This window comes from Stegostoma tigrinum, chromosome 20, assembly GCF_030684315.1.
Source record: "Stegostoma tigrinum isolate sSteTig4 chromosome 20, sSteTig4.hap1, whole genome shotgun sequence".
Lineage (NCBI taxonomy): Eukaryota > Metazoa > Chordata > Chondrichthyes > Orectolobiformes > Stegostomatidae > Stegostoma > Stegostoma tigrinum.
In genome coordinates, this window is record NC_081373.1 from 13204722 (window position 1) to 13231646 (window position 26925).

The 26925-nt window shown below is 44.1% G+C and overlaps 1 protein-coding gene across 1 annotated transcript in view; it reads left to right on the forward strand.

Annotated features, from left to right (window-relative positions):
• The first annotated feature begins 561 nt into the window (after positions 1-561).
• The window catches only part of abcc2 (ATP-binding cassette, sub-family C (CFTR/MRP), member 2), a 63517-nt gene continuing 37153 nt past the window's right edge, over positions 562-26925 (forward strand). Inside the window, exons 1-11 of the mRNA XM_059653010.1 lie at positions 562-1020; positions 6548-6721; positions 8388-8534; positions 10353-10490; positions 11919-12041; positions 12925-12980; positions 13841-14066; positions 17598-17776; positions 20476-20653; positions 21339-21593; positions 23785-23850. Coding sequence (XP_059508993.1) covers positions 880-1020; positions 6548-6721; positions 8388-8534; positions 10353-10490; positions 11919-12041; positions 12925-12980; positions 13841-14066; positions 17598-17776; positions 20476-20653; positions 21339-21593; positions 23785-23850 — 1683 coding nt within the window. The 5' untranslated portion in view covers positions 562-879. The remainder of the gene's footprint in view (positions 1021-6547; positions 6722-8387; positions 8535-10352; positions 10491-11918; positions 12042-12924; positions 12981-13840; positions 14067-17597; positions 17777-20475; positions 20654-21338; positions 21594-23784; positions 23851-26925) is intronic.

Genomic DNA, 26925 nt, shown 5'->3' on the forward strand with positions numbered 1-26925 from the left:
GGCATATGAGATGTAGTTTGAACACTTTTCCTCTTCCAGCGAAATGTAGGAAACAAAGTGTGAATGCACAGCAAGTTTCCAAATCATATTTTAATCTTTATTTTCCAGTTGGATTAATTTTCTTTACAGGTGATCTTACTATTTTTGATTGCTTTCCTAGATTGGCAATTTACATTATTATTACCATTATTACATTATCGACGGCTTGGGACAACAGACACCCAGACCATGTCTCAGGTATGTGTTTGTTAAGTAAGCTTTCCACACCTTGTCATCTCACCCTCTACAAGACTTCATGTGAAAGGGAACTAGATCCTACATTTTACCTCACGCTAAATGTTACTTTGTTGAAAGGTTAATTGCGAATTGGGTTACACGGCTGAAAGTGTAACGTCCAATGTTCCAACTTCTAAGGTTTTAAAGTCCAATTGAATGTACAGGCAGATTAGACAGAGAAATTTACAGAAGAAAAAGATAATGGTTTCTAATAATTAACTTGACAATGCTGTTTCAGTCCTTGCTGGCGTAGGTTTTGAACGAAAAGAATCAGTTTAAAGTGAGATGGACCCACAAAGCGCATCCATAGCCCCTTCAAAAGAACACAATGTGGTTTGCACCATTTTGTTGCTGAGCTGTGGGGGACCAACAGATAGGTAATCATTCTCTCCACCTCACCCAATGAAAGTAGCCCCTTGAAAACAAAATGGCAAGTTGTATAAAACGAAGAAGCTGCAATTAAATATTAACAGAAGTGGCTTTGAATTTGTTAGACTCTGCTCACCATACAGTGTCCACCAGTCCTCAGGTAGGTGATCTGGTATCGTTTCTACATTAGCTCCCACTCCCCCTCCCGCTCCGTCTTTGTTTTTTTGCCGACTCATGGTCAAGCTTGCTGTTGTTTTTGGTGGTGAGTCATTTTATTGGAGAGTCCTGCTGTGTAATAGTCATTCTGAGCACGCTACCGGGAGAGACCAAACCATGTCGTCGATGCTGGATGAGTACTGTGGTTCCACCTTTTGGGTAAGTGATCTCACTATGTGTTTCCCTACATGTCAATCCCTGCCTTTAGTTGGGGATTACATTGATTGACTTTTTAGAAAAATGTATTTCTATTGAGCTTTGCACCACCCTCACAAATATCTCAGAACATCTCGTGTTACAGCCAATGAAGGATTCATTTGTCACTGTTTTAGTATAGGAAATACAGCCAATTTGCTCACAGCAAGCTCCTGCAAACAACAACATGAAATGACCAGACTGTTTGTTTTAGTGATATGGGTTGAATATTCACATGGGGAGATTCCCCATGCTCTTTACAGTCTTTCACATCTAGCTGAGAGGTCAGATAGGATCTCAGTTTAATATTTCATACAAGTTGGGACCTTCAACAATGCTGCACTCCCTCGTTACTGCATACTCAGTACTGGGTACATCAGACTGGATTATTTGCTCGTCTTTGGGGTGAAACTTGAACCCAGACCTCTTGCAGTCAGCGGTGAGAGAAATCCATGCCCATAGCTGAGATGACAAGATCGTTCAGGAGTACCGGGTTATTATGTGTTTACAGTAGATTGAGTAGGAAGGGGCTGCACAGGAGAAAAGGAGAGAATGTTTCAAGGCTGTACACTATGACTGACTGAAGTCTGGTCACCATCGATCTGTAGGTGGATATGGATTTCTATAGTACTGAGAAAAGGTGAGTATATTGGACTGCTTTCTTCCAATTGAGGGGTGACAGGCTATATACATCATGTCTTGGAGACATGATATGTAATTTATGAGCACAGGGAGTAGTAGGGGAGGTGATGGCCTAGTGGCGTTATTGCTGGACTGTTAATCCATAGACCCAGGTAATGTGCTGGGATCCTGGTTTCAAATCCCAACATGACAGATGGTGGACTTTGAATTCGATGAAAAGCTAGACTGAGTCTAATTGCTAAACTAATGTCAGTTCCTGTAACAACCCATCTTATTCACTCATGTCTTTAGGGAAAGAAACTGCCACACTTACCTGGTCTTGCCTACTTGTGACTCTGGAACCAGAGCTGTGTGGTTACTTTGAAACGTAAGAAGTAGGTGCAGGAGTAGGCCACTCAGCCCCACATGCCTGCACAACCATTCTATACGATCATGGCGGATCATGCAATCCCATTCCCAACCTCTCCCCATACCCCTTGATCCACTTTAGCTGCAAGGGCCATGTCCAGCTCCCTCTTGAATATACCTAATGAACTGGCCCCAACTGCTTTCTGTGGTAGAGAATTCCACAGGTTCACAACTCTGAGTAATGAAATTCTTCCTCATTTCAGCCTTGAATGGCTTACCCCTTATTCTTAGAGTGTGATCCCTAGTTCTGGACATCTCCAACATGGGGAACATTTATCCAATATCTAGCTTGTTTAGTTCTGTTAGGATTTTGTATGTTTCTATGAGATCCTGCTCGTTCTTCTAAATTACAAGCCCAGTCGATCCAGTCTTTCCTCATATGTCAGTCCTGCCATCCCAGGAATCAGTCTGGTAAACCTTAGCTGGACTCTCTGCATAGCAAGAATGCCCTTCCTCGGACTAGGACACCAAAACTGCACACGATGCACAAGGTGTGGTCTCACTAAGGTGCTGTATAACTGCAGCAAGACCTCCCTACCGCAATATGCAAATCCTCTTGCTGTGAAAGCCAGCATGCCATTAGCTTTCCTCACTGCCTGCTGCACCTGCACGCCAACCTTCAGTAACTCTTCCACCATGATACCCACATCTCATTGCACCTCACAATTATCCACATTAAGTTGCTTTTGCCAACTCATAACTGCCCTTGGGCAATTAGGGATGGGCAGTAAATGCTGGCCTAGCCAGTGACACCCTCATTCTGTGAATGAATAAAAAAAAGTAAAATGTTAGAGTTTTGCCTTCCCTAGGAGCTGTTGAATAAATCAGCAGTTATCTTGAGGGTGCACAGGTTACACAGGTGGACCTGTGATCATTGATCGACTGAATAGCCATCTCTCACCCTTATCTTCATGTGTTTACTCAGAAAGGTTTAACAATCAAAATATTTCTACCATTTTCTTCACTAGACTAGAAGAAATCATGTACCCACTCTGGAAGAAGAAATAGACGGAGTATGGTACAGGATAATATTGAATGTACTTGGACAGGGGGCTTGCTGTAAATGAATGACTGTTCCCCGTTAATTTATTTTTTTTTCACTGTACCTTTAGGAAAACAAAACCAAATAGATTTTTTGTCTCTCTGTGCACATCAACATTGCATGATCAGAAGAGGTCTCTCCAGCTATTTCAATCCCTGATTGTGTTGATTCTGCCTGTGGGTTAATAGTTCAATCATATGTGAGAATCTGTGGCCGTGACTGTGCTGTGGGTGGTTGGTATAAAATTGTTACAGTGCAGAAGGAAATCATCTGGCCCACTATGCCTGCATCCTGTCCTCTGGGCGCAATCTCCTGCTTTTTCCACATATCCCCGCATGCCATTTTGATCTTAATAACCATCCAATGCACTCTTGAATGCTTCCATTGAACTTGCTTCTGCCACATGTGGAAATGCTCGGCCGTAATTTTGAAGAAACCATGGGGAGTTCTCTTCTGTGTCCTACATCATGTATTTATCTGTCAGATATGCAAAATCACAGAAACAAACCATTTGATCAGTGGTTCAGACCGAATTTCATGCAAACTTCCCCACCATACTATACAGTGACTCCTTTTGAATGGGTACTTCGAGATGATCTGAGATTGTTAAAGGTGTTGCAGAGATGATGTCAGGCTGATCTTCAGTCTGCTCTCCAGTTGACTGGGAGGCTCCCCTCTCTCAGGTTATTTCAGAGCCCCCTTCCCCTTCCCCATTTCTGAAGAAGGGTCGCGACCTGAAGCGTCAGCTTTCCTGCTCCTCCGATACTACCTGGTCTGCTGTGTTCCTCCAGCTCCACACCTGGTTATCTCAGACTCCAGAATTGGCAGTTCTTACTACCTCTGAAGCTGTTAATGGGAACTGTTAGTGGCTAATAATGGGTTACGTATAATAGCAGACTATGTGATAACATCCAGCTCTACACTTTGTTATCCCATTAACAGCTATTCACTCACCTAGTCAGATCATTATCAACTCCTTTGTCTGTCAAACTGTTCTCCTATCTCCTTGGTCTCTATCCTCACCTATCGTTTACTCCTTTTCGCCTCCCCCACCCTACCTTCTGCATATTAACTGACGTTTTCCCAGCTACCATCAGTTCTGAGGAGGGATCACTTGATCTGAAATGTCAACTCTGTTTTCTCTCCACAGACGCTGCCAGACATTCCAAGCTTTTCCAGCAATTTCTATTTTCGTTTCTCCTGCAATGCTGTGTACCCTCAGTACTGCAGTATAGAATCAGCCTGGGTTATGGTTCGAAACTTTTGATGTATGGAATCATTGAATGTATTGGTATGGAAGGAGTCCATTTAACCCATTATGCCATCAAAGTTCAAATTTCCTATCTAATGAATGTTACTATTGGATCTGCTTTCATTGCCTTTTCACTCAGTGCGTTCCTAACATCGACAGCTTTTTGAATTTTAAATCTCATCTCTCTGAATCTGTCTCTCTGGTTCTGTCCCAGTTATCTTGAAACCTGTGTCCTTTGTTTGTTGAATGTCAAGACAGTTTCTCCTTACTCTGTCAAAAACCCTTTATCATTTTGGGTGCCTCCATCAGCTCTTCCTTCACAGCCTGATCCTTTAGTTCAAGGGAGCAATGAGTTTCTGAACTGAACCTGCTGCATTGACAGAGATCACCAGTGAGGTCATGGTGATATAAGTTCAAATCTAAACGCGTCATTGACTGCTCATGCAGTATCCATTCTAGAGATTCTGTTACCTTCCATTATTGACTGTACTGCTCCAATATCGACATTTAAGGAGTGCATTTGGTAATATGCCAGAGACTTTGGCATTTGGTGGAGTTTATGCTCAATCCATGAGTCATTAAGATCATTGCATCAAATAGACATTAACTGGTCATTAACCCCATGAAATCGATTAATAAATGAGTGACTATTTTATCCATATCAATGTGAATAATAGTGATATCACTAGAACAAACTTCACCTTGAGATTGCAGGTAAAGATAGCTTAAGATCAAGCATGGGTGGGAGGTGGTTGACTGATAGACTTCCTGCTATCCTGCCAATTGAAGTCTTTCAAGTGGCAAATTATTGCCCATTTAAGGGCATCATCCCAGTGCCTCTGCTGTTAACCCCAAAAGCAGGCTGGGGACTTCTCACCTGGAGAGCACAGTAAGTGAATCTGTGTGGTATTAACTTGTGGGCTCTAAGGATGGGAGAAGTGGTGGCTGCTTGTTGTCAGGTGCCTAACCAAGGGTCAAAACCCAGAAGGTAGAAGCCTGCTGAGAGACACCTCCATGCCCTTACTGCCTTCAACCCTCAGACCCCTCCTCCCTGTGACCTACATCCCTGCACAACCACCTCTGTCCAGGGTTTCAGCAATGCTCTGAGGTCTTGGGTGTTGTACCGGCAGTGGCCACTGTTTCCCAAAGGCGCTGTTGTTCAATGGAGCTGCCAGCCTCTGATTGATAGGGGGATTGACATTTGGAAGGATTTCTTGCCTGGAGGATCCTGGTCCTAAGGGAAGGCCTGCCACTGCCCTAACAATTGCTTGCGTTGGACGTGATGTGGTGGGCCTTCAGGAAACAGCTGATGGCTGAGATCCCTGTCACCTTCACAAAACTCCACAAGATAGTTGAATATTGGTCATGCCTCTTTGCTGCCAGCTGGTGGTCATGTATCCTGATCGTCAGCTCCCTCTCTATTTCTCCATCATAATGTTCATTGCAGTCACTGCATGGGATTTTGTATATCATGTTAATCCAGTAAACAGGACTAATATAATGTATAGAATTCCATGCAGCAAGTGCAATAAACATTATGATGGAGAAATGGGGAGAGAACTAATGACCAGGATACATGACCACCAGCTGGCAGCAAAGAGACATGACCAATATTTACTTGTCTTGATTACCAACATACAGTGAGGGCCATCAGTTTGACTGGGACAAAGTGACTACACTGGGATAAGCGAACAACGGGGTATTTCTGGAGGCTTGGGTTTCAACACAGGACTCCATTAACAAACACATGGAAATAGATCCCGTATACAGACCACTACTAAAAGAACAGAACCGGAAGTGACATGACACGCCAAACCAGTAGGTCATATAAATTCGGAATGGGGCAGAACACCAACAATTTGATTAGAAGGCGCACTGATGATGTTGCCTAGAATGGTAACAAAATGTCTGCACCCCATACAACAGCTGGCTCAGTGAGCAAACAAACACCCACATCCATAACCTGAGCTACAAATTTTCACTAAGACCTTAAAAGTAGGGTTTAGGCCTGAAACGTCAGCTTTTGTGCTCCTAAGATGCTACTTGGCCTGCTGTGTGCATCCAGCTCCACACTTTGTTATCTCCCCTATTCTTGTTCCTGTCTCTTATGATGTTGTGATTCTGAGGTGATGTGCCTTCTTGTTCAGAATGATTCGTACGTGGACAGACCAGATCCTGACTTGCCGGTGTGCTTGGAGCAGACTGTTCTGGTGTGGATTCCTCTGGGATTTCTTTGGGCCTGTGCACCATGGCAACTCTCACCCTTATTCAAGGCCAAACGAAGAGGGGTCAGATATTCCAAACTCTACCTCATAAAGCAGGTGACCTCACTTCATCTCTCATTCATCCTCGGCCTCACTCACAACAAAAAACTTTAAAAATGTCCGCCGTGGGTTATAGCTTGAAACAATTGATGTGGTGACATAATAATGTATCGCAAGCAATACTCAGAAAATTATGATGTTTTATGAATATTTGTACCCCCCCCCCCCCGAAGTACCTAAATGCACAAAAGCAAAACACGGGTGAAATAAAAGCAAAAGAAAAATGCTAGAAATGCACCTGTGGAGACAGGAAAACAGAATTAAAGTTTCAGGCCTGCGATCTTTCATTGAGCTAATAGAGATTACACAGATCGGGCACATGATCAGAGAGAGGAAACAGGGATAAAGGAGGGAAGAGCAAAAAGGAGGTGTGCACAACACGACAAAGGCAGGGGAGATGAAATAGAAAAATAGGTTGATGGAAGCAAAAGGACTAGGTAGTGGGAACAGTAAAGAAACAAAGGATGGGCCTGGGCGATGTGGAAAGGGAAAATCACAAGAACAAAGAGGGAAGAAATCATGGCAATCTGAGAAAGAGATGAGGATGTCATGGTTGAGGAAAATGTGGAGATTGTTATGTTATGTGTGCACCATACACCCTCACTGTAACACTGGGCAGTCATTGTAGCCCCTCACTGTAACACTGGGCATCACTGTAACCCTCACTGTAATGCTGGGCATCACTCTCCTCCCTCACTGTAACATTGGGCATCACTGTAACACTGGGTTGGCACTGTAATGCTTCACTGTAACCATGGACAATCTCTGTAACCCCTCACTGTCACTGTAACACTGGGTAATCACTGTAACTCCTCACTGGAACACTGGGCAGTTTCAGCCACCTCTCACTGTTACATTGGGCAGTCACTGTGACTACTCACTGTAACTGTGGGCAGTCACTGTAACCCCTCACTGTAACACTGGGCAGTCTCAGTAACCCCTCACTGTAACTCTGGGAAGTCACTATAACCCCTCACTGTAACACTGGGCAGTCACTGTAATGTCTCACTGTAACCATGGGCTGTCACTGTAACCCCTCACTATAATACTGGGCTGTCACTCTTCAGCATCTGCTATGGGATAAAATAGCAGCAGACATCAGGATTTAATATATTGACATAAAGTGAAGTACTTCTTTCCATTATCACCAAGCACTGATAAAACTCACTTGACATTGGATGGTGCTCGGGCTAGGTATGGGGTAAAACTTCCACTACTCTTTTAAAACGACATTAAAGCTTCCTCGACACTGTCCCCATCAAACACTCCCAGGGCAGGTACAGCACAGTGTAAAGTTGCATCTATACTGACCCCAGAACACTCACTGCTTAGGATTAGATGCAGAGTAGAGCTACCTCTACACTATCTCCTTTAAGCACTTAAAAGAATGGTCACTTAATCAAATTCCTTAATACCTAACCTGCCTCTGATATCAGATGTGGCTAAGACTCAGTATCTTTACGTCAGGGCAAGGACCGGCAGGGGTGGGAAATCACTCTAGTGGTGGCTCTGTGTTCATGTGGGAGGGGCGGAGAGATAGAGAGAGAGAGAGAAAGAGAAAGATAGAGAGAGACAGACAAAATCTGTGGCTCTCCACAACTGAGAACAGGAATGTTAGTGAAGGACACATGTTTAGTGAACTTGTTCCTTATTCTTCTAACAGGTCCTTGCTTTCTTGCTGCTGCTGACCTCTGCCATTGGGTTGATTATCACAGTGTTAGAAGACTATGGTGACTACAGGGACTCCACACCTGACAGGCTGAATCCTCTGGTTCTCTATGTGAACCCTTCCATTTACACAGCAACTTGGGTAAGAATCAATTAGCATTACATGCAATGTGTCTCAAAGGCAAGTATCTCAACAGGATAAGTACTGACAGTCGTCTTAAGGAGGCATCACACCTGGGTCTTCTTGCAAATTGGAAAGTCTCGCTGCCTGAGTCCTCTGTAATCCACTGGGATTTCAGCCTGGATCATGAGCTCTCATCATAGAGTTGTACAGCACAGAAATTGACCTCTCGTTCCAACATGTCCATGCTGACCAGCTTTCCTAAACTGATTTAGTCCCATTTGCCAGCATTTGGCCATTATTCATATAATCCCTTCTTATTCATGAACACATCCAGATGCCTCTTAAATGCTGTAATTGTACCAGCCTCCATCACCTCCTCTGGCAGCTCATTCCATACATGCACCACCATCTGCATGAAAAAGTTCCCCTCAGGTCCTGTTTATATTTTTTCCTCTCAGTTTAAGCCTATGTTTTGAACCCTCCTACCATGGGAAAAAGGCGTTAGCTATTCACCCTATCCATACCCCTCATTATTTTATAAATCTCTATAAAGTCACCCCTCATGCTCCAGGGAAAAAAGTCACCCCTCTGATACTCCAGGGAAAAAAGCCCCAGCCTTTCCCTGTAGCTCACACCCTCCAACCCTGCCAACATCCTTGTAAATGTGTTCTGCACCCTTTCACGTTTTGGCAGGCATAGTATCTGACCCATAACTTTCTGACTCTGAACTGAGAGAGATGCTTGCTCAGATACAGCCAGGAATGTGCTGCACAGTCTCCCCAGGTCTTGCTGTCCCATTTTTTTGTCTTTTTGAAACGGCGGCACAGAATTGACGCAGAGAAGGTGCAGGGCAGGTTGACCAAGCTCTTCAGTTCAGAAATGTGGAGAGACTTGAGAACTCGAGGTTGTTTGCTGTACAGGGGTGTAGCTAAAGTGAGATTAAACGGAGATTTTCCAAATGATTGGGTAAATAAATAGAAATTGTTTTCACTGATGATGGGGGGGGGGCGCGGTGTTGGACAATCTTGGGGGGAACAGGTTTTAGATAATTGGCAAAATTAATTGTGTGAGAGATATTCTTAAGCATAAAATTTGATGTGATGTGGAATGTCCTGCCTGGAATGGTAGAGAAGTAGGTCCAATGCTTTTGAAAGGGAACTGGATATGTACCTGACTGAGAAAAGCCAAAGGGTGCTGAGCTTTATCATAGAATCCTTACAGTGTGGAAACAGGCCCTTCGGCCCAACAAGTCCACACTGAACCACAGAGCATCCCACCCAGACCCGTCCCCCTAATCTACACATCCCTGAATGCTACAGGCAATTTAGCATGGCCAATCCACCTAGGCTGCACATCTTTGGACTGTGGGAGAAAACTGGAGCACCTAGAGGAAACCCATGCAGACATGGGGAGAATGTGGAACCTCTACACAGACAGTCATCCAAGGCTGGAATCGAACCCAGGTCCCTGGCGCTGTGAGGCAGCAGTGCTAACCACTGAGCCACCATGCCGCCCCGAACATGGGGACATAGGGTGTGTCAGTCGAATTGGAGCAATTTCAGAGGCTATAGAAATCAAATGCTCTCCTTCTGAATGGTAACATAAACTTAATGTAGTCACCGTAGTCCCGGAAGACTGTAGGGCTGCACTCTCTCTTTAGAGAAAGACAACTGAGAGAGGGTCACCGCACCTAAGTGAAGGGAGAGGTTGAGAAGGAAAGATATCATTCTAATGAACGCCCAGCTGTTTTCTCTGATGTTCTGTGGGGAAAGGATGGATTGTGTCTGCAGTACTGGGACATCCCATTCATTTTGACTTACACTCTTCTTTTTGTAGTTGATGGTGTTGCTTATCCATGAAAGCAGAAGGCGAGCGAATGAAAAGAACTCCCCTTACCTCTTCATATTCTGGCTGCTGTCCATTCTGTGTGGTATCTTTATGCTGCAGACTCTAATCAGACTGGCAGTTAGAGAGGTATGACGCGTGGTTACTGTGGGGGGGGGCGGTAAGGTAAGGGATTTTTTTTCATGTTTGGCAGTGGAAGAGTTCACAATGTGGGTGATAGTGAACTGGCTCCAACTTCTGAGCTCCTGTCTGGACGCTTGGCCAAAAGTCAATCATTCATTCCACCCGCTGTGATAACAGAGGCCTCTGAAGGTCAACAGTTGTATGCATCATAGTCATCATTACCACTCTCCGAACTGGAAGGAGCCATAGGGCTGCTTTCTCAATAGAGTGAGAGAGACACACACAAATGGTGGTAGTTTAGCCTGAGGTTCACCACACCCTGTCAAGGGGAGAGGTTGAGAGCCATAGAATCCCTACAGTTTGGAAGCAGGTCATTCAGCCCATTGAGTCCACGCTGACCCTCTGAAGAGCATCCTACTCAGACCCACCCAACTATGCCTGTGACCGTGCTGGCTAACCCACCTAACCTGCACACTATGGGGAAATTTAGCATGGCAAATGCACCTAACCTGTACATCTCTTTGGACTGTGGAAGGAAACCAGGGTACCCAGTGGGATCCCAGCCAGATGCAGGGAGAATGTGCAAACTCCTCTCAGATAGTTACCTGAGGGTGGAATTGAACCTGGGTCCCTGGCACTGTGAGGCTGCAGTGCTAACCATTGTACCACGATGCCGCCCAGGAAGGGGAATCTTTCATGTTAATCTCAGCTGGTGTGGGAATTGAACCCACACTATTGCATTGCAAACCAGTCAAGCAACCACCTGAGCTATCTGATCCCTGCAGTTGTAAACTCCAATGAAACTCTGTATCAGTGACATATGAGAGCACTTGAGATATGCCCTCAGCAATACCTCGACCACATGCCCCAGATTCAATGGTGGCAAGGGGAACCATCAAACAGCACAACATCGAGGGCCGAAGGGCCTGTACTGTGCTGTAATGTTCTATGTTCTATGTTCTAAACTCCAGCTCTACAAAGCATTCAGGTAAATCTACGAAAATCAACTTTGATGGACTGCACACCAAGCCTGGACATCTGAAAAAAACATCACTACTGCTGTGTCTTGTTTTCTCAACAAAGCAAATTCTGCACTCCAGAGTATGGGCCATTTGCACCATGTGCTCAGCGTCATGGGGATAGAGAATGGGCCATTTGCACCGTGTGCTCAGTGTCATGGGGATAGAGAATGGGCCATTTGCACCGTGTGCTCAGTGTGATGGGGATAGAGAATGGAGCATTTGCACTGTGTGTTCTGTGTCATGGGGATAGAGAACAGACCATTTGCACTGTGTGCTGAGTGTCATGGGGATGGAAATTGCGCGAGCAAACAGTGTTCGTGATTTGAAATGTTGGGCGCTCCGCAAACGTTTCAATTCTCAGCCACAGCGCTAACCTGCTGATTGTTTTCCCTCCTGTCTCGCCTCTCTCCAGGGAAGCCCTCCTGATCTGCCACGCGTCTCATTGTTTTGTATCTCCTACTGTCTTGAATGGATTTCCTTCATTGTTTCCTGTATTTCTGATGTATCTCCAGAAGATAAAGCTGCTGCAAAGAAGGTCAGTTTTAAAATTTTTGCTTGAGGGAATTACTGCTCCCAAAGCTTTCCATCTCAGGGGTGAGACAGAGCAATGCTCCCTGTACTCTCTTAAACTGAAATTAAACTGCCAGTAAAGCTCTCCCTGCATTGTTCCCACCAAACACTCTCTGAACAGGTATGGCATGGAGTTAGCTACAGAGTAAAGCTCACTCTACTCTTTAACCGCAAAGTAAAACTGCCTTCACTCCTTTACTCTGAAAGTAAAGCCGCCTCTACTATATACAAACACTATCAGAACAGGTACAACATGGGGTTAGATACGGAGTAAAATTTTTTCTGCCCTATCCCCATCAAACACTCTCAGGACAAGGGCAGTATGGAGTTAGATACAGAGTAAAGTTACCTCCGCATTATTCACATCAAAACTCCCAGGACAGAGACAGCTTGGAGTTGTCCACCGAGTAAGGCTCCACCTACAGTGTCCCCATCAAACACTTACCAGAACAGGTGTGTTAGTTACACAGTAAAACTTGCTGTATTCTTTTAAAGTGAAATTAAACAACCGTCTACACTGTTTCCAGAACAGGTACAGCATGGGGTTAGCTGTTAGGTATAACTTAAAGCCTTTTCTACATTGTCCCCATTTAACTTTCTCAGAATAGGTACAACACGAAGTTATATGCAGACTAAAGCTTCCTCCACACTGCTGAGTTCATCCAGGTTGGTGAGTTGAAGAGGAAGTGTAGATTAGCCAGAATTCTAATTTGTTCCTGATTTGTGTGGTCATGTGCAGACCTCATCTGATGGGCACGATGTCCAGCTTCATTTCTTGGGCTACCATATGTCAGGAGCTGTCTTTGAGTTCAACTTGTATTAAATACAAATATTGTCTTTTTTTTCAGAATCCACAAATATCTGCATCCTTCCTCAGTGAAATAACATTCCATTGGTTCTCCAGGTAAGGGAAACCCTTCAAATTCTAGGTTCCGGGAAATTTTAGGAATGTATAAAGGCCACTTTAGAACATAGAACATAGAACATAGAACATTACAGCACAGTACAGGCCCTTCAGCCCTCGATGTTGTGCCGACCCATCATACCGATCTCAAGCCCTTCTAACCTACACTATTCCATGTACATCCATATGCTTGTCCAATGACGACTTAAATGTACCTAAAGTTTGCGAATCTACTACCGTTGCAGGCAAAGCGTTCCATTCCCTTACTACTCTCTGAGTAAAGAAACTACCTCTGACATCTGTCCTATATCTTTCACCCCTCAATTTAAAGCTATGCCCACTCTTGCTCGCCATCACCATCCTCTGAAAAAGGCTCTCCTTATCCACCCTATCTAACCCGCTGATTATTTTATATGTTTCAATTAAGTCACCTCTCAACCTTCTTCTCTCTAATGAAAACAGCCTCAAGTCCCTCAGCCTTTCCTCCTAAGACCTTCCCTCCATACCAGGCAACATCCTAGTAAATCTCCTCTGCACCCTTTCCTAAGCTTCCACATCCTTCTTATAATGCGGTGACCAGAACTGTACACAATACTCCAAGTGCGGCCGCACCAGAGTTTTGTGCAGCTTCACCATAACCTCTTGGTTCCGGAACTCGATCCCTCTATTAATAAAAGCTAAAACACTGTATGCCTTCTTAACAAAAAACTGTGGGATTAAAGTTTGATGGGGGGGGCAGATTCAATTGTACCTTTCTGAAGAGAATTGGTAAACACAGGAAATGCGTCCAGACTTTGGAGTTTTATCATGCTTTGAATTTGACAGTAGGCTGTCATTAATATGTTAACATTTGTCGACAGCATGATGCTGATGGGATACAGAAAACCCCTGGAGGCAAAACATCTGTGGGATTTGAATGATGTTGATAAAACGCAAACGATTTATGCCAAGTTCGAGCGACATATGATGCAAGGCCTGAAGGATGCGCAGAGGAAGATGGAAGGAAAGAAGAACAAGGAAGCTCACAAAGAGACAGAACAGATGAATGGCTTTAGCAGGAGTACCAGTCAGGACATCTTAGTCATGGTAGGTGGCATACAGGACCCCACCTTATGTACTGTGCAGCATTACATTGTGCAACCACTTCAATCTCGTGGATGAAGACACACGTTTTCTTTGTGATGCCAAGGATCAGGTACAATGTTGTGTCAGTCATATGTACTGTAAGGAATTTGCAACAAGGTTTGCTTATGATGGGATGTTACTTAGTTTTGTGAGGTGATCTGGCACATGTCCACTTTGTCACCAACTTGCTTTGGATGTGTCTTGAGAGCCCTTGTCCTCTAACTGGGACAATGTGTGCCTTGGATTGTATCAGACTCAGTGAGTGAATAATCCCCTATTGACACGCAGGAAGTTGATGTTACCCTCAGCTGGTTTCGATCATCAGCTGTGGTCAGGAATGCCCATTGTTATATGATGCCAGCTGCTTGGGGGCATCAGTGGGAGCTTGGCTCACTCACAAACCTTACCCATGTTTAAAACCAGAGTGTGTGACTAGCAAAGACTCAGTGGTACTTGTCCTATCACAGAGATCCCGTTCAGACCCTGTACCATTGAGTGCAGGACTAAAGCAGATGGTTCTGGGATGCTCTGGTTGATATGATTGATTGCAACTAGAGAAACGGTTGGTCTTTTGCAGGCCACAATGCAGTGCTCACCCTCCTGCAACCCTGCAAATCTTTCATTTTTAAATTCTTGTTTGTCTCCTTGCTGAAAGTTAATTTTGAACCAACTTGCACCATCTGTCAGTATGTTCCTGATTATAACCCATTGTATAAAATAAATCCTCTCATCTCTCCTGGTCCTTGCACCAATTATTTTCAGTCTGTTAGTCCTCTGGTTACCAACACTCCTTCAAGGGGAAAACAGTTTCTCCTTATTTTACTTCTTGAGAACCCTATGTAATTTTGAAGATCTTGCCTTCTCTGCCCTAGGGAGTGTCATCCATAGATCCATAGAATCCCTACCGTGTGGAAGCAGGCCCTTCGGCCCCACAAGTCCACACTGACTGAGACATCCCACCCAGACCCATTCTCCTATAATCCATCTAATCTACACATCCCTGGACACTACAGGCAATTTAGCATGGCCAATCCACCTAACCTGCACATCTTTGCACTGTGGGAGGAAACTGGAGCATCTGGAGGAAACCCACGCAGACACAGAGAGAATGTGCAAACTCCACACAGACAGTTGCCCGAGGGTGGAATCGAACCCAGGTCAGCACTGCTAACCACTGAGCCTTCATTCTGCCCATCCTAGCTTAACCTGCAAGATTGACTGTGTCCGTAAAGGTCAGTTTTATTTGTAAAGTTTTCAGTGATCAATTATTGAATTGAATTGAATTAGTTTTTTGTCATATGTACTCACATGAATACTGTGCAAAGTTTACAAGTTGCCACTTACAGCAACATCTTAGTTACAAGGCACCTAGGTATAGATTCTTCAGTACAAGTTCTTCAGTACAAGTTCTTAGAGAGATAAAAATGAGAAAAATAAAGAAATAAGAAGTCCCGCATTACAGATTGTAAGAATAAATTAGCAAACTAGAGAAATAAAAAGTTCAGAATGACAGTTCTTCTGACCCAGCCCACACTGGCACCCAACCTGCAGTCCACGCTGGGCCTTGACTCTAAACCATGCTGGGCTTCACCTTGAGGCAGGGAGACTGCTCTGGAGTCACCTCGAGCATAAATCCAGAACTCAATTCATATGAACTAGGAGCTGGAGTAGACCATCAGCCCTTAGAGCCTGCTCTGGCAGTTAGTAAGATCATGAATTTGATCCAATTCACTTGCCCACCTACCCCTGATATCACCCACTTTGTTTAGCAAGAACCTCTACCTTAAAGATATTCGAACACTCAGCTTCAACCACTTGTTTCGAAAGCGAATTCAAAAGCTCACATCTCTTGAAGAGAAAAATCTTATGCCTCATCTCTCTCTTAAATGGGTGACCCATGGTTTTTAAGCAATGATCCCAAAATAATGTTGGACATCTAAAATAAACACAAGATTCTGAAGAAGAGTTACACCGGACTATAAATGTTACTTGTTTCTCTCTCCACAGATACCGCCAGACCTGTTGAGTTTCTCCTGCATTCCCAGGAAATCATCTTCTCCACTTTGGGGAGCACATCATAAGATAGCAGACCCTTGTGGAGTTTATTTCATGATAGTTAATGACCTGAGAAAAAAGTGGAAACTTTTTGACTCCTTGGAAGAATCTAGACATCCCCTTCCTGTGGCTGCACAGACCCCTTCCAATACTCAATTCATAAAAACCAAGGCAAAGCTTGACGAAGGGCCCCTCCATGATGGATTCAGCTTTTTAATTCTATTAAGTATATTGCTGTTCCTTTGTTGCCACTGGGTCAGAATTCTGGAACTCCCTTGAGGGTTTGGGTTATAAGGAGAGGCTGAATAGGCTGGGGCTATTTCCCCCTGGGTGTCAGAGGCTGAGGGGTGACCTTATAGATGTTTATTAAATCATGAGGGGCATGGATAGGGTGAATAGCAAGTTCTTTTTCCCAGGGTAGGGGAGTCCAAAACTAAAGGGCATAGGTTTAAGGTGAGAAGGGAAAGATTCAGAAGGGACCTCAGGGGCACCTTTTTCACGCAGAGGGTGGTGCATGTATGGACTGAGCTGCCAGAGGAAGTGGTGGAGGCTGGTACAATTACAGCATTTAAAAGGCATCTGGGTGGGTAAATGAATAGGAAGGGTTTAAGAGTGATGTGAACCAAATGCTGGCAAATGGTACTATATTAATTTAATATATCTGGCCGGCATGGCTGAGTTGGACTGAAGGGCCTGTTTCCGTGCTGCACAGCTCTATGACTCTATGGCTGTTTAACAGCCTTATGGGTCACCCCAAGGACTGGAGGGATTGAAGAAGGCAGCTCACGTACTCTCTTCAAATAGAGTAATTAGAGATGGACCCCACATCATATGTACAAAAATAAGAAGTATACACAGAAATAGTCTCCTCTCAGTTCTCTTCAACGAATCCCATCACTGTGTACTATTAATTTTTATGTCCTTTCACACCATGTGGATGTCTCTAGCTGGGTCAGGCTTTATTGCCCATCCCTGTTGACCTGGAAAAGGTAGTCATGAGCTGCCTTCTTCAACACCTGCAGCCTTTCAGCAGCAAGGATCCTGTCAGTGTTGTCAGGGAAGAAGATTCAGGATTTGGGCCCAGTGTCGCTGAAGGAATGGCAGTGTATTTCCAAGTCAGGATGGTGGTGAACTGGCAGTGAAGCTTCTGTTCTGGAGCTACTTTTATTGGCAACATCAGATCACTGGCAAAACCTGATGTACACGAGTTTCAGTACTGGTGAATTAGCGGTGGTTCTGAATGTAAATGCTTGTGTGGTTATGCTCAATAAGCAGACGGCCCATATGCTCAGATGAAATCCAGAATGAGGCCTGTGCTGTCCTGGTTTAAAGCTGAGTATCTCCGCCTGTGTGGAGCGCCAGACTTGTAGATTTCATTAACACCTTTGTGATTCTGACTGCACCTTGAACTGTTCCTCTGTCTGTCTCTTTCTTTAGGAAGAAAAGACCAGGAAAGACAAAAAGAAAAAGTCTGAGAAGGCGAAACTCGCACCAAAGATGGCTGAGGGGTGGCTGGTGCTGTCAATGCTTAAAAACTATCGACACATCCTCATCAAGGCAGTCATTTTTAAACTGCTCCACGATACATTAATGTTTGTGAATCCACAGCTGCTGAAGTGAGTAGAGTTGTACCATATTAAAGATATGGAACGGGGCATTCAGTCGAACAGTGCCATGCTGTTGTTAGTGCTCCACACAAGCCTCCTTCCCCATCTCTCTTCATCTTACCCAATCCACACATCCTTCTGTTCTTTTCTCTGTCTTGTGTTAATTCAGCTTTCTCTTCAATTAATCAATATTATTCACCCCTACTACTCCCTTTGGCTTCTCCCAACTCTCTGTGCAAAGAGAGTGCTACCAAATTCATTAACAACCAAAAGAACTGCGGATGCCGTAAATCAGGAACAAAAACAGAATTTGCTGGAAAAGCTCAGCAGTACCTGTGAGCAAAAATCAGAGTACACGTTTCGGACCTGGTGACCCTTCCTCAGAATGCAGAAGCTGCCAGACCTGCTGAGCTTTTCCAACAACTTCTGCGTGCAGTTCTGCACTGTTCTGTGTTCTATGTTTTACTTCCGAATTCATTGTTTGTTTTATTAGAGACTGTCTTCAAGCTAAGTCTCCGTTTTCCCCCAAAACTGGTATTACCTTCCCTCCGTCTTCCCTGTTAAGCCTCTTCATTTCTTTAAGAACTAGAATTTTGGCCTTTACCTTAAGAGAGCAAAATGTCAAAGAATGGAAATTATAGAAAGCCTTGTATTTACATACACCTGTCGTTACGGTTCAGCCAGTAGAATACGTTTCCAAGGAAAAGGTAGGAAAATCAACAGTCAAGTTTTATCAAGTAAGATGCTACAAATTGCAATGAGCTGGTGATCAGATACTCTGTGATGGGGGTGGAGAGAGATGTACTGATTGAGACATTGGGTGATCTGCTGTGCTGTTCTTTGTGATAATGGCACGGGATCATCCAGCTGAACAGGCAGATGGGGACTTGGTTAAGCATCCCATTTAAAAGATAGTGTCTCTGGTAGTGCAGTGCTCCGTTAGCGTTGCACTTGGCGGGTCAGTTTGGATTTTTGGTGCTGGACCCTGTGAATGGGATTTGGACTTTGTGAATGTCTGTTTAATCCCCTGTCTCTCGTTATTTTCTCCAAACTTCTTTATTTCGGCCCTTCTCCTCTGAGCCCTCTCGAGTCCATATCTTATCACCTCCATATCTTGTTACCTCCTGTTCTGAGGAAGGGTCACTGGACCCGAAATGTTAACTTTGATCTTTTTCTTCACAGATGCTGCCAGACCTGCTGAGCTTTTCCAGCAATTTGTGTTTTTGCTCCTGATTTACAGCATCCGAAGTTCTTTCAGTTTTTATTTCTTATTACCTCCAGACTGGACAATTCCAAATGCTTTCCTGATCACCACATTCCATAAACATCCATAGATCCAAATATTTTGGTGTCCCAATGACTGTTTCATGGTAAACTCCTTTTTTCTGTCACCTCCTACGCTCTTGACCCACACTGACTCTGGCCTGTGCGACTATTTTAATTTAAAATGAATTTAAAATTTCACACCCTTGTTAACCCCTGCATAGTCTCACCTTTTTACTCCAATCTCTGTTATTACATCTAGCCCCACAGTACGCTGAGATCTCTTACAATTCTGGCCTCTTGTGCATCTCCCAATTTCAGACACATCACTATTGGCTGCTGCACCTTCACATGTTGAGTCTGTAAGCTCTGGAATTACCTCCTTAAATCTCTTTGACTCTCTCTCTCTCTCTGTCCCTCTGCCTTAAAGACTCTCCCTAAAACTGATACTTCCTCAGCTCTGCTGGTCCCCTGTTCCAACAGCTCCTCATGTGACCCAATTTTCTTCAACAGGAGAGTGGGGAGCCTGTGGAATTCTCTACCACAGAAAGCAATCAAGGCCAAAACATTGAATGTCTTCAAGAGTTAGTTATAGTTCTTAGGGCTAAACAGTTCAAGTGGTAATGGGGAGAACAGGGGACTGAGTTAGATGATCAGCCATGATCATGTTAAATGATGGAGCAGACTCGAAGGGCTGAATGGACTAATCCTGCTCCTGTTTTTCTAAGTTTTATTTGGTATTCTGCTGTGGAAGGGATATTTCTTACATTGAAACAGGTGCTGTATCAATAGATAGGTTATTGTGTTGTGTTTTTTATTCACATCTGGCACTTGGCCGTTACTGGCTGAGCCAGCATTTATTGCCCTTCCTGAGTTGCCGTCTTAAACTGCTGCAGTCTACGTGCTGCAGGCACATACACAATGCTGTTAGGCAGGGAATTCCAGGATTTAGACCCAATGACACTAAAGGAACAGGGATATATTTCCAATAGTGAGTGGTTTGGAGGGAAACCTGCAGGAGGTGGTGTTCCCCTGTATCTGCTGCCCTTGTCCTTCTAGATGGAAGTGATCATGGGTTTGGAAGGTGCTGGCCAAGGATCTTTGGTGAATTTCTGTAGTGTATCTTTTAAATAGTATGCACTGCTGCTACTGAGTGTCAGTGGGGGAGGGAGTGGATGTTTATGGATGTGGGACCAATCGAGTGGGTTGCTTTGTCATGGATGATGTCAAACTTCTTGAGTGTTGCCGGAGCTGCACACATCCAGGCAAGTCGGGAGCATTCCATCACACTCCTAACTTGTGTCTTATAGATGTTGGACAGGCTTTGGGGGAGTCAGGAGGTGAGTTGCTGGACTGATGAAACAAGCTCAGCATTTCTCTGTTAGATGCCAACTTTAAACTTCTTTCAACCCTGTATTTTCTGCTCCTTTTTTTTTAATAAACAGGCAAATGGTTTCCTTCACTGAGGACATGTCTGTTTACCAGTGGATGGGGTATCTGTATGCCGTGCTGCTGTTTATGGTTGCCTTGTTTCAGTCTCTCCTGTTGCAGCAATATTTCCACTGCTGTTTTCTGCTGGGGATGCGAGTGCGGACTGCAATCATGGCAGCTGTCTACAAGAAGGTACACAGTACCTGAGAACAGGACCAATGCTGGGATATTGAGTGATAGAAATTGTGGGATTGAAATTTAAAGACTGGATTTGAAGGATCCAGAATTATTGGGATTGCAGGAAAGCAGATGTTTTGGGGGATGGGGAAGGATCACAGACACACGGAGGGGTGGAAAGTTTTGAAAACTGGGATGAGGGTTTATAGATACATGGCTAAAGGGATCAAAGAGTGTGACGTGAAAGCAGGAACTGGGCACTGAGTTAGATAATCAGCCATGATTATAATGAATGGTGGACCAGACTCGAAAGACTGAATAGTATACTCCTGTCCCTATTTTCTATGAGACTTTTGATGGACTGGGAACCAGTGAGCAGTGTGGGGGAATGACAGATAAGTGGGATGATCTGATTAAAAGCCCAGAGCACATAAATGGGACACATTTCTTTGTGAGCTACTACTCTGTTCCCTGAATCATTTGATAGGATCTACACTCATTCAGGAATGCACTCTGGCTCTGATTCATACCATAATGTTCTAAAATCAACTAATTAACTAACTGGAGCACATTTTGCCAATAATGTGATTGTGCTGGGGGAGGTCAAAGTGGGGGCAGGTATGGTTGGGGGTTGTGGGGTGTCTGTGTAAATTCACATGATGTTCAAATTAGAGCTGTCCTTTTTCCTGATCTCCGACAGGCCCTGACTGTATCCAACACAGCCCGCAAGCAATCGACAACGGGTGAGATTGTGAACTTGATGGCTGTCGATGCGCAGAGATTCAATGATGTCACAAACTTCATCCATTTGCTGTGGTCAGCTCCTCTGCAGATTTTGGTGGGGGTTGTTTTCCTGTGGCAGGAGCTGGGGCCCTCAGTCTTGGCCGGTCTGGCAATCATGATCCTACTGATCCCCATCAATGGGGTATTGATGAGCAGAATCAAGAATCTACAGGTAACGAGATGCCAATTCTCAAAGACGTCTTTACCAAAGTTAGTCCAAAGGGCCATGGCGAGGGTGCAGAAGAATGATCTATTACCAAGCATTAGCATGTGGATGATTAGAGAAGGTGAGATCCATTTTGATTACACTCCATTCCCACCTCATTGTATCTTCTTTACTAGGTTTTGGCTCAGTTCCTCTTCTATTAATACCTACTGTTCCTCTCTATCACTCCTCTACTATTAACACCTACTCTTCATTTCTATCATTCCTCTACTGGTGACACCTACTCTTCATCTCTATCACTCCTCTACTATTAACACCTACTCCTCATCTCTATCACTCCTTTACTATTAACACCTACTGTTCATTTCTATTATTCTTCTACTGTTGACACCTACTCTTCATCTCTATCACTCCTCTACTATTAACATCTACTCTTCAACTCTATCATTCCTCTACTATTAACACCTACTGTTCATCTCTATTGCTCCTCCACTTTGTTGTCTTTTGCTGTGGCCACCCTCACCATGTGTTCCACTCATACCTCCTCATTCTTTGTCAACAGCATAAAAACATTATCTTTCTAGTCACTTCAGTTCTGAAGAAGGGTCACCCAACTTGAAACATTAACTCTGTTTTTCTCTCCTCAGATATTGCCAGACCTGCTGAGTTTCTCCACTTTTTTCTGCTGTTATTTCAGATTTTGAACAGCCACAGTATCTTGCTTTTATTGCTAGGGAAGTTGGGATTGCTTTCCTCAGAGCAGAGAAGATTAAGTGAAGATTTACTTGGCCTACATTGGGGGAGGTCATTGAGTGGAATTTCCTCCCTTTGTCTCACTCCCCTCCCTTAAATCAACCTCTTTGGCTGAGCTTTGGTCTCCTGCCACAATATCTTCTAGAGTTTGGTCTCAAATTTTGTTTGGTAGTGTTTCTGTGAAGCATGTTGGATCACCTTAAAGGCACTACATAAATGCACAAGTTGCTGTTTCTTTCTTGTTGGAGGAACCATGTAGATAGCTATGTGGATTCTTTTCCTCAGAGCAAAGAGATTTATTCGAGGTAGGCAAGGAGAAATGTCTTCACTGACAGGGGGGCCAATTCCCTGAAACACAGGTTTAAGGTAATGTTTGAATCATGAGTTTACATCAGGAGAAAAATGGTTCCAGTGTCTGAAGGATCTGCTACAGGAAGGATATTAATAAACTGGAGAAGTTTCAGAAAAGATTTACAAGGATGTTACTGGGACTGGAGCGTTTGAGTTATAAAGGAGGAGGTTGAGAGGTGACCTTATCGCGGTTTATAAAATTGTAAGGGACACAGATATGTTGAAAAGCAAAGTTTTTTTTCCCCTAAGGTAGGGGAGTTCAAAACCAGAGGATGTAATTTTAAGCTGAGAAGAGAAATACTTATGAGGGACCTGAGGGGCAACATTTTCACACAGAGGGTGGTGCATGTGTGGAATGAATTGCCAGAGGAAGTGATAGATGCAGATACAGTTACAATATTCAAAGGACATCTGGACAGGGACATGAAAAAGGTTTAGGAGGATATAGACCAAATGCAAGCAAATGGGACTAGTTTAGTTTGGGGAACTTGGTCAGCATGGAGGTGTTGGGCCGAAGGGTTTGTTTCTGTGCTGTATGATTCCATGATGCTTAGGACTGACAATCAAAGAGCACAGATTGAAGGTGATTGGTAAAAGCATTAGAGGTAACTTAATGAAAAGCTTTTTCTTTTATGTTGGAATACAGTATTGATAGGGTGGAAAGAGACAGCACAAACTCGATGGGTTGAATGGTTTTCTGTCTTACTCTGTGAACATGCTCAAGGAATTGAGTAACCTCTCACTGTTAGTCATTGTGTAATGGGGTTGAGTTGGTGTGGTATCAGATAAGTGGGCATTGCCATCCTGATCATTAGAATGATCAGTTCTTCTTCAAGTGAGGTGTGCGGTGTTCACCTGCTCAGGTGGGTGGGACAATTTGGAATAGAGTATCAAAACACATGGACCAATATGATAGAATGACCAGCTTCTGTAGGTTTGGATCTCAATCACTACAGAATAGTAGAGAAAACAAGAGGAAAATACTCATTCTTAAGTCACTCCTATTGGTCATTGCAATATTTAAGTTGGGCAAGGCTTTGAAAGCAATGACTACTTGCAAAACAAATGTTAACATGACCTTTTATTCTAACAGATGAAGAACATGGAACACAAGGACCAAAGAATGAAATTAATGAATGAAATTCTGAATGGAATAAAGGTACTTTTCATTTATGGGTGCAGGAAACCCTGTTTGGAACAGTGAGAATGAACAATATTGCGAGTTGATAACTGGGTGCGTGAGGATATGTGGTATTTATTCCTAAGGAACCCTGACTGCCTGATGTATGTGCTTCTCAGAGATACTCAACATTAACACTAACAATTAATCTGCTTGATTATTTCCTTCTAAACATTCAGGTGCCAGTCTTCTGAGCCTGCAGGGGTGAGCGGGCTGGGCTTAAATTTTGGCAGTGAGATCATGAGATGATCTAATGGAAGACTGTGCAGCATGAAACAGCACGCATTTGTCTAGCGCCTTTTGCAACCTCAGGATATTTCAAAGTGCACAGCCAACGAAGCACTTTGGAGAAGTATTCATTGTCATCGGAAACTCGTTAGTTAATTTAAGCGCAGCGAGATCCCACGATACGAATTGTGATATTCAGTGGGTGATATGTTTTCGGGGATGTTGATTGAGGGATTAAAAATGAAGCCAGGAAGTCAGGAAACCCCTCCCCTGTTCTGCCTTGCCAATAGTGGTCATTGGATCTTTTTAATCCACCTGAGCAAGCAGATGGTGCCTCACATTAATTTCTCATCCAAAAGATGGTGCATCCAACACTGCATCACTTCCTTAATACTGCACTGGCATTGTCTGCCTGGACATTTGTGCCCGGGTCTCTGGAGTGGAACTTGGATCCAAGACATACTGGCTGAGTAACTATCAACCATTGTGTGGAGACATTCCGCTGTTATGGGGCCAGATTTTCTGAGAGACAGGGAGGGGATTGTTTGATGGTGAATTGTCAGTGGCTGTCATCATCACTTCTCTGAAACTGACTGCAAGTTCATATTACCAGACACAGAATTCCTAGTTATGTTGTGTCACTTAGGACTGTGTCACAGGCTGTGTGTGCTAATGTCGTGAATGTCTGTATCACCCAGTCAAGCGTCAGTGCATCTTCTCAGATCATGCCCCATTCCTTGTTAATGTCTGGTACTTCTCTGTCTTCTAACTCCGCAGCGTCTCTAATGTTGTTTTGTTTGTACAAGATTTGCTGACAGATTCCTGCTGACACTGGCCTGTCGGGTGCACACAGTCCATCTGTAGATTTACTCACTGCCTCAGAAAAACAACATTTTAATCCTTGCATTTTTGTTACCTTTAGCAATGTCCTGCTGATCAGGCAAACAGGACCTTGTCATAAGGTCTGATCCCCTGACAGTTCAGCCGTGAATGTGGTGCTCCATGGTTCTGTGTTTGATTATATGTGTCTATTGAGTGTTCATTGCTCACTGTGTATGATTAGTTAAGCCTGCATTCGGTCATTTGGATATAGTAATTAAACTGAAGTAGGTTGCTGTAAGGATGAAAGAACAGCTATTATAAAGCATTCAATGCTACATTTCCTTTATGTGTTGAAACAAGTGTATCATAGAATCATTGACTCCCTACAGCGTGGAAACAGGCCATTTGGCCGAAGAAGCCCACACCACCCCTCTGAAGAGCATTCCACCCAGACCCACCCACCCTACATTTCCCATGTCTAATCCACCTAACCTAAACATTTCTGGGCATTACGGGCAATTTAGTATAAACAATTTGCCTAGCCTGCACGTCTTTGGACTGTGGGAGGAAACCAGAGCACCCAGTGGAAACCCACGCAGACTCGGGGAGAATGTGCAGACTCCACGCTGAGTGTCGCCCGAGGCTAGAATTGAACCCCGGTCCCTGGTGCTGTGATCCACCGTGCCGCCCACAGTATCATCTTGCTGTGGAGATAATATTATAGGCCTTGTAGTATTATTGCTGGAATGTTAATCCGGAGTCCCAGGTGATGTTTCTGGGGCCCAGGGTTCAAATCCTGCCATGGTAAATGGTGGATTTTGAATTCAATAAAAGTTTGGAATTAAAAGTCATATAATGATGACAATGAATTGATTCTTGGGGGAAAAACCCATCTGGTTCATTAATATCCTTCGGGAAAGGAGACTGCCACCCTTACCTGGTCTGGCCTACATATGACTCCAGACCCCCAGCAAGGTGGTTGACTCTTAACTGCCCTCTGGGCAATAAATACTGGTCTAGCCAGAGACACCGACATCCCATAAATGAATGAATTAAAAAAACTACTGCATATCTCCAACACAACAGCAAGTAAATAAGGTAAACCCGAAAAATAGGAGGAAAATGTCAGTGAATCGTGTAGCAGGTTGCAAATGGCATAAGAAGGACTGTCATTACTGGGCACTATGTCAGCTGTGGATCAGTGGGTAGCACATTTACTTCCTGAGTCAGAATATTGTGGGCACAAGGCTCACTCCGGGGCTTGAGTACAATAATCATACACTGTTGCTCCAGTGCAATACTGGGGGAGCGGACTGAGCTGTTGGATTTTACTCCTTTCCGAATTAAACTTTAAGCTATCTACCTCCTTCGTTGGGCTTGGTCAGTAAATTGCTGGCAGTGTCATCAACAGTACTATCATGCAGCACTTGCTCAGTAACACCCAGATTGGGCCACTCAGCTCCTGGCCTCATTACAGCCCTGGTTCAAACATGGACAAAAGAGCTGAAGAGCTGAGGTGAGAGTTTCAGCCCGAAACATCAAGGCTGCATTTGACTGAGTGTGGCATCAGGAGCCTTAGCCCTAGAAATTGGGGCAAACTCTCCAGTGGTTAGAGTCATACCTGGCACATAGGAAGATGATTGTGGTCAGGAGTGCGATTGAATACTCCCCATTTGCCTGGATGGTGCAGTTCCAACAATAATCCAGGACAAAGCAACCCATTTGATTGGTACCACATCCATTCAGAACCTCCACCAGTACAGTTCAGCATCAGCAATATATACCATCAATGAGATGCACTGTAGAGATCCACTAAATGCCCTTAGACAGCACCTTCCATTTCCATGACCATTTCCATCTAGAAGGACAAGGGCAGCAGATATTTTGGTACACAATCACCTCCAAGTTCCCCTCCAAGCCACTCACCATCCTGAATGGGAAATATATCTCTGTTCCCTCACTGTCACTGGGTCAAAATCCTGGAATTCCCTCCCTAACAGCATT